Genomic DNA, 8,593 nt, shown 5'->3' on the forward strand with positions numbered 1-8,593 from the left:
ATTGAGCACTCTCGATATTTCGTAAACCAAACGACATAAAAATATTTAATATATATATAAATATAACTTATATAATATAAACTTATATAAATATTTAAATATATCAATATTTATAATAATTCATATCTGTGGGACACGACGAATTTAGAGCACCATGGTGAATTTTGTTTACAATTCCTAGGATGAGTTAAAATCGTATTTTCGTCACCATCATGATAGTCCAAATTTGCCGTTTCCAGTGGTTTCGTATCGGTATACCCAAGACAGACGCATACCATTGGCATCACAGTTATCATCATAGATTGGTTTTACATATCCTGATAAAAATAACTTCTTGCTTTTCTCGATTAAACCAGTATCAAAAGGACAAAGATGGTTTCTCTTGTCATACACACTGGAAGATAAACACTAGTAAAGATATAGCTTACTGTCGCATCCGCCTTGAAATAAGCAATATCGTAATCTGGCAACAACGAGATTTGAAACCTGAATTGTGTTATCCTGTGCTGTGGTGTGTCAACCTCATAACTTCCACACATTTCCTCCTCATCAGTAAACAGAGACAGTTTCGGATCAGCCAACATAGTACATTCTTCAACCTTAGGAAATATGTGGCGTAATGCGTGATGGCATTCAGTTTTATTAATGTGGTGTACCCTAGTGGCATTAGAGTTCACTGCCTAAGGCCTATTTTAGAAGTCATTAGCACGGGCATGCAACAAAAAGAACCAAATGGGTGGTATTCTAACAATATGCATGGTTACGGTCTAGAGGAGCTCCCGCAGAAAATTTTAGGCAGTAGCGTAGGAAGCACGATAATTGGGGGAGGGCAATATATTCATATGGCTCATATTTTGCTAAGAAAATCGCACAACAATCGCAGGGGAAATTGCAAGTGTAGTAGTTTCAAACAAATATGAAATATTTTACCGCATCATCATCGAAACATTTCCTTTGACTCTAAAAATAGTATAATAATAACGATTATGAATGTTTGGGTTATGGAAATATGCTGGTGTGCTTCTAGTTCTTTTCCATGCAGTATACAGGCATACTTGCACTATAGAGTCTACTGGCTATAACGATTAACGATGGTCAAAGTAATTAGGGATCTATTATTTTTATATACATATACCTGCTGGTCGTTTCTGACGTTACCAAGATTCATTATCTCATGACTAGAAGTAGAAGACAAAGCTTTATAGATAAAAGTAATTTTTTACGGATTGAAAGAATGTCTTGAGGCTTTTGGCAATATTCAGATTCTAAAGGCACTGTTATACATAGTGCAACTTTTTATGCAATTTGCAATGCAATCCTACTTTTGAGTGTTGTGCAATCCTACTTATCCACTCCATGGACTTTTGACGTTTCTTACACTTATATTTTGTTAACTCTTCACAAATATACATCTCTTTAAAGTGGAATCGCATTGCAATTTTGAACAAAAAAGTGCACCCTGTGACACGTACGCCCTGCAAAATTTTTGTCTGAAATTGCCCGCGCTCGCTGCGGCAGCAATTAGCACGAAACTGCTAAAAGGGGTCCAACACATCAAACTTGCTCTTGAATATTTCGTTCTTCAAACAGTGGTGTAGCCAGCATGACTGTTTATGTACTGTTTCAACACAATCAATAGTTCTTCGCTAAATGCAATTATCGCCGGTATTCGGAACGCCGGAACATGGTGCAGCCACGGGCAGCCACGCCAGTCGCCCTTTACTAGAAGGGGCGAAGGGGCGTGGGTGGTAAAGATGCCCTTTCATTTTGAAGGATTATTGTGCAACTTTTGAAGCTAGTTGGTTACACTATTATTAAGACATAGGGGGGGGGCGGTTGCATGGCTCCCTCATGTTCCGCATCCTTAAGCGAACTTTTTTGTTTTGATACAATAAAGACGAAAAATACTATGCCAAATGAACAAGCTTATCCGAGTGTGATAAGGTGCGAAGTCCTTATCGAAGGCGGTTTTCCATCAGGCGGAATTTTCCGATATAAAAGCGGGTTTCCACTATAAACCGCAATTTTTCAATCGAACATTATTTTTCGCCTGATTTCTTTTTTATTGTAATCAGGTGAGTGGATTCACTTCAGTTGAATTCTTACAATCAAAGGAAACATCACGGAAAAGGTTTTGTTTGGATGAAAAATTCCGTGTAGTAAGACTGACGCGCCAAAGAGCGATTTAGTTATATAGGCATAACTATATCACACCAGACTTTGATAATCAACTACCATCACGTATATTGCGCGCTGAAAAGGTATTTCTTACACGTTCAGCGGGCATATCTTGACTTTGGCGTCCCACAACGATTTATTCGGCTTTTGAACACCGCGACAACTTCTCTACAAAAAACATTATAAAGGGCTGATATTGTTAACTATTATGGAGTGAGGATAGGAGATCATAAAAAAGGTGCATACAGTTTTAAAAGGATCAGCAGCATGCATGCAGTTTTAATGCTAACTGCTCTTATTGAATTTGGAAAAATATTTTTGGAGTACTTCAAGGCTTCGTTATATACAAAGCAATGAGGCAATTAGAAAATACACATGTTCTCACATAACCCTGAGTCTAACTATAAGTGGATGGTATTGTTGAAATAACGAAACGTCGAAACATAATGAAATTGAGGCAAAATTAAAAAAGGTTTGGAAAGGATTTAAGAAGTGTTCATTTCCACTATTTTGAAGTTATTGAAGTTATTTCATGTTAGCCCAAGACTATCATAGCTTTCTATATTTTCGAAGTCAAATGCATCAAACAGCGACGCAGTTACTTTGTACATTAAACTAAAATTATGGGTACCAATTCAGCTTTTTACAATTTACATTGAAGAAGTGATATATGGTCATTGCAATAATTCGATTACTTCACCTAGGGTGTTTAGTGGCGTGAGGCGTCTATGTATATGGGAATGCCACGCCATTTATTCGCCATTTTCACGTCGTTTTTAACGTTCACGTCCTCATGCTAAATTGCCCGATTCAAAAGCTGTTCCGGACGTTCTCGAAGGCTCAAAATGTCGGTTGTAAAAGGAGTGGCTTTGTGGCTTTGGCTTATTGTTTGTATTAAAAGCAATATTTCGAGTGCATGAATAATACCTTTCGTTTTTCAGCAATTCTTTTCATATACTTCTTTTTTCTATAACGTAAAAATTGACGAGTCAAAACAATAGAATGAAAGAGAAGAAAGCAATAAGTATAATATACAATATATGTGACCGTAGATGGAAAAATAACCATCATGAAAGGTGGCATAAAATTACTACAACATCCATGATTCTTACAGTTTCGTCACCAAATTAATTGTTAACTTTGCCTCCAAATTTTGAATTTTTCCTGCAGTTAGACATGGTTTCTGCAATATAATTTTATAGGTAATTCATGAACAGATGCTATACTGGTAAGCGTTAGAGAGGGTCAAGTCGTCAAGAGCAACAAAAATACTATGGGATGAAGCACTTCTATTAACATACTGTGAGAGCATATTTTTAAAACTACTGGCATGTAGTCGCAGCAAAACAAGCTTTTTGAAAAATGGTGTACAATTCATTTGCTCATATTTGTCGGTTTACCAAAAGTTAAGTTTTCTTTCCTAACCGAGTTTTGGCCCTTCATCCATAAGAGTTGTTCAAAAGTACCGGCCGTTTTAGTTGAAAGAGTAAAAATAGGATTTAACAACCCGGCAGAGGCGGCGGAAAATCATTATGTGTGGAGGGGAAATATTCAGGTTCAGCATTATTTGTTTCTTTTGGAATTGATTGGTTTTTACGGTCTTCTAACATGAATATATGAATATCCCCCTCCGCTACTGAACGATCTTCCGCCGCCCCTACAACCCGGGTAACAGCTACCTTGGCCTTCGGCGTATTGTGAGATATTTCATTCACATTAATATTTTTTCTCTTTCTATATAGGGTAATAAAATTTTTGGTAAGAAATTCATATTCACGCATAAGTTATCGTTAGTAGACAAATAAAATGACAAAAATAATAGAAATTTCTTTAAAGGGGCTACCACGTGGGCGAAGCAACTATACATTTTAATTTACGCAAGATAACCTGAAACTAAAATAACAGCTACAATCATTTTCAAAAGTAGTTGGGACACCTACTATTTTTAGCTCAAATCTACTATATGATGATTTCCCCCCCCCTCCCCCAAATCAATGTTGGTTTTCAAATCCAAACACGTTTCGGAACAAACGGGGGTCGCGGGGGATCTGGGTTTGTGTTATAAATCGGTAATTTGGCTACCTGTCCCAACCCTTTTGAAAATGATTGTAGGCTAAGTCGGTCAGTCGTATACACGGTCGTACTAATATTAGATGCAGTAGAAAAAAGGTGGTTAGTAGAGATATATGTTTATGAAGTACAAGGCTGCCATAGCACGGGGTGCATGAGAAAGTGTTTGAGATTCTACAATATTGCATTTTTCTGTCTTATTATCTCCATAACTCCATTTCAGCAAGATTTGGAGATGGCGTAAATTGAAATGTCCACGTATAAGATAGCTTGATAACATAACATTAACAAATCCTATTCTTAGATAAGATAACATTAACAAATCCTATTCTTTAATCCCCGCTGCTCTAATCTTAGTGGTGGATAAAGGGTGGTTTAAAAGTTAAAAATTATGTTCTTACACTCTTTCTAGAACAATCCGGAGATCTGGCTGCATCATGATTGGTCTTGGAGGAGTTCTGCAGAAAGATATAAAATTTCATTTTTGAAAAGAAAATAAAACAACTTAATTTCTCTTTATTCTTGCGCAAATTTTTTACTATTGCATGATTTCTTATGCAATTTCACGGGTACTTATGTAACATCGTCTCACTAATGCGAAAAATACATTATTTTTACATAGCTTGAAGTCGCGGACATGGAATATGCAGATTGCCGTGAATAAACGTAGCATCAAATGTGGTATAACAACTGCCTAAAATAGACAAAACACTTCTCGACGTTTCGACATGAGGGCCTTCTTTAGGAAGGTTAGCCCCTCAGGTCGAAACGTTCCGAGGTGTTTTGTATATATTTTAGGCAGTTGTACCACATTTGATGCTAAGTTGTTTGAAGACGCTGCCATGCTGCTCCCTGGTTATATTGCCGTCAATAATTTGCATATCTGTTCAAATATATATTGCGCATGCACTGACAGAATATTTCCAAAAAGTATTTACACACGTGCATGTACATCACCGTGACAGCCCGTTGAGTCCAACGAAGTGTCAAGTGTGTGCTTTTTATTTTATATTTTGATACAGGTAATTGGAACCAAATTGTAGTTCTTATATAGTTATATAGGTTAAAACCAACTAGGGAAAAAGGGGAACATCATGAGTAATTTGTTGAAAAGTTAATTGTGAGTTAAGGGCGCGTAAAAATAAAAATGGGGTAATTCGGAATTTGTTGGACAACCGACAACCATGTGGTGTGTTTGAAATAAATTTTTTTGTAAAAAAGGTTTTGTTTGTGTATGATGGAGTTCTTCAAGAAATTATGTAGTTACGTGTGTAGTAATAGGTTGTGTAGTGTTGTTGGTGGTGTTCAAAATCAAAGTTATGCAAGGAGGTAGGTAAAAAAGGAAAACAGAAGACTCATTTTGCGGACTCGTCAACGGGTGCAGAGTTGGCTTTGTGTGAAAGAACATGAAGATAAGAAAGGAGTAAAAATGGTGTGTGTTTGTAGGAGAATCATAAAGAACCAAACCTGCGTGGAAGTGTATTCGTAAAAGGTTAACTGAACTACATGGAATGTTTATAATTATTTAAATATTGATAAAACTGATTATAAGTAATATATTGGAAGCCTTATAGTAAATGCATGACGGGCTGTTATACACTGGCGGTCAAAAAGAACTGCTCAAATGTTGCTATTATCGTATGTATAACAGGAATCGTGACAATCTATCTTTTATTGTACACTAGCGGTCAAAAGGAACTGTTTAGATACAAATTGATAAAAAAGAAGCGAATATAACTATATCGTATAGGAGAGAGCTTCATAGGCATTTTGTATAATTCTCTTATTCCAAACAATATTTCAATAATGTAATCCAACCTGCGACACTTCCAAGATATAGTCAAACAACGGTTTCAGGAAGAGGGAGTGACAGAAATGAATTGGCCTGCACATTCAAAAGACCTTAACCCTATTGAAAATCTGTGCGACAATGTCAACGGGATAGTGCAAGAAAGGAATTCATTCATAAAGCGTCAATGATTTATGGGCTGCTGTAAAGACTGTCCATAGGATGAATTTCTTTTGACCGTGAAGATTACCATCTTAACAGAAAGTATGCTACGCCGGTATAAGGCCGTCATCAATTATAAGGCCAAAGGAGGGTCAACAAAATATTAATATTTCATATAGCTTAGCATGTAATCTAGTCTATATTTACTCGTATATATTGTTAGAGGGACTTTGTTAGAGAATCTTCTTTGAATACCACAATATTAGATGAATATATTTTGCCGTTGCGGTTGTATTTCCCAAACTCATGAGCACTAACATATCATTTAAGACGGCGACGCGACAACGACGGATTAAACGATACTTTAATTGTTTCGTGATTTGATGGCCTGATCGACAGTTGCGAGAGTTAAGAGAAGCGCTCCGCATGCGAAAGCGATTTTGCGAGATTTTCTTTACTCAAGCAACATTCCAAAGTGTTTGGATCACATGCTGGCTATTACACGTAGGACGCGAGAGTCTGTGATTTGCCGCGACGACAAGGGCGCCTTCCGAAATTCCCAAACGTCAAGGGACTAAAAAGAGCTGGCAAGAGCGTCGTGGTTGAGTCGTATATGCGAGAGGAACAGAAAACTTAAAACAGTTTTAAACATAAAACAGTCAAAACCCAGTGCAGTGTGAATTACGGCAATGTTATGAAACAAAAAACTTTGACAGATGCACTGAGTAACATGCATGATGCATGCATGCGTGTGGTCCATGGTCATTCTACTTCCGCCGAAATTTGATGCAGCCGAAATAATTATAGTGTCAAACAATATAGCCTCGAGAGTTTATAGTAAATTGTATACAAAGTAACAAAACACTAAAATATAACAATTATAATAGGTCGGTTTACTCGGTTAGAATTTGCCTCGATTCCTAGTTGCAGGAAAAGTTATATAAACTCTAAATATTTGGGGTTAACTTTTGATCACGTCGAATACCATACAAAATGCAGAGTTGACATAGTCCAGTACCAGCAAACATTACCTTAGGAACTTCGATTAGCTTGCTTTACAAGAAACAACCAGGACAAATTGTAATGATTTAACAAATTTTGCGGAATTCAGGAATGCGCAATATCATTTATAGTGCAACAATTGAAAGATATTTGAACAAATATGTAAAGTTTTGACGGCAATCTGCATATTCCATGTCCGCGTTTTTTTGCCATGCATGAGCATGTATGCACGTGGTCTCCCTGGCCATGACTGCGTGCCGAGTGCGCGAAGAAATCTTCAAAAATTCATGAAAATTCGTCAGGTTAAAAAACGAACAGCAGATGACCTTCGCCTTTGCATTAAATCATGAAATGTGACGCTATTTAGTATTTTATATGGGGATAAAAAAGGTTTATATTATTAAATACTAGATAAATCTTATAAATGATGACATAAACTTACCCACAGGCCACAGCCACAGTCTTTTTATACATACACCACACGTTTACATACAGCGAAAGGATAAACAACAAATGTTGTTAACAGTCACTTATCTGGGCTTCAAAACTTGACTGCATGCGCTCAGGCGGAGATAACTTGCCGATTGAATTATTTGCACTGCGCGTATGCCGCAGTGTCAGGAGATCGCTTCCGTTTTAAAGAAAGGGTGTTTAAACGACATACGAACCTGGTTGGATCGGCTTCGTGGCACTGGTAGTCGGTATAAAAAACATATGTTTGTATATAGAACAATGCTTGTTCGTGGCTGTTATAAATAGCAAAGGTATTACTTTTCTTTCAAAAATTCAGTAATATCTTGGACTACTTAAACCTATCATATTTTATATTTAGCAATAAAGAGATTGAGGATGTATAAAAAGACAGTTAACTTTTAAGTTAGTAGAGGGAAATAAGAATCGTGAGTTTCAAGTTTCAACTACTCAAAATGTCGGAGTTTTGTAGAAAATTATAACACCAGAGGCGGCGGGCCTAACCATGTAGCGCTAACCAGCGGATAGTGATTTTTTCTAGCGTTGTAAAAATGCCAGTAAAGCAAAATAAGCTTTCCCTTTGGAGCTAACAATTGTTAAAGAGAATCCCTAATTTATGTGTTATATCAAAAATGGGCAATTTTAGAGCGATTGAAAAAGGTGCAATCCGGTGGAATACCCGTGGATAAAGTGCTATCCGGTTTTTTTGTCAAAGTGACAGATGAAGAAATCAGTAATTTTAAAAGTAATGCTGTTTGTAAAACAACTAAAGATGCAAAAAAACAATACAGATCCTTTTCTTTCTCTCGGGGGAATACCCTTCTCCCTTCTACTTTCAAATTCTAATTTACGAAAAATAATCTGACCTTCCCCTGAAATTTTCACCACCTCTCACCAAATTTTGACCGTTTTGTCGTTTTT

General features: G+C 36.7%; 1 protein-coding gene across 2 annotated transcripts in view; it reads right to left on the reverse strand.

Moving 5' to 3' along the window:
• The window catches only part of LOC114527366 (DNA (cytosine-5)-methyltransferase 1-like), a 41,723-nt gene extending 33,906 nt beyond the window's left edge, over positions 1 to 7,817 (reverse strand). For both annotated transcript variants that reach the window (XM_028549000.1, XM_028548999.1), the window contains exons 1-10: positions 7,644 to 7,817; positions 4,650 to 4,706; positions 3,858 to 3,912; positions 3,291 to 3,361; positions 3,106 to 3,145; positions 2,273 to 2,346; positions 1,136 to 1,178; positions 931 to 960; positions 487 to 599; positions 276 to 394 (exon numbers count right to left, since the gene is read on the reverse strand). In XM_028549000.1, coding sequence (XP_028404801.1) covers positions 276 to 394; positions 487 to 599; positions 931 to 960; positions 1,136 to 1,178; positions 2,273 to 2,346; positions 3,106 to 3,145; positions 3,291 to 3,361; positions 3,858 to 3,912; positions 4,650 to 4,706; positions 7,644 to 7,675 — 634 coding nt within the window. In that variant the 5' untranslated portion in view covers positions 7,676 to 7,817. The remainder of the gene's footprint in view (positions 1 to 275; positions 395 to 486; positions 600 to 930; positions 961 to 1,135; positions 1,179 to 2,272; positions 2,347 to 3,105; positions 3,146 to 3,290; positions 3,362 to 3,857; positions 3,913 to 4,649; positions 4,707 to 7,643) is intronic.
• Between the last annotated feature and the right edge of the window lie 776 nt (positions 7,818 to 8,593).

The sequence above is a fragment of the Dendronephthya gigantea genome, unplaced genomic scaffold (genome assembly GCF_004324835.1).
Source record: "Dendronephthya gigantea isolate DGI-Jeju-01 unplaced genomic scaffold, DenGig_1.0 000044F, whole genome shotgun sequence".
NCBI lineage: Eukaryota > Metazoa > Cnidaria > Anthozoa > Malacalcyonacea > Nephtheidae > Dendronephthya > Dendronephthya gigantea.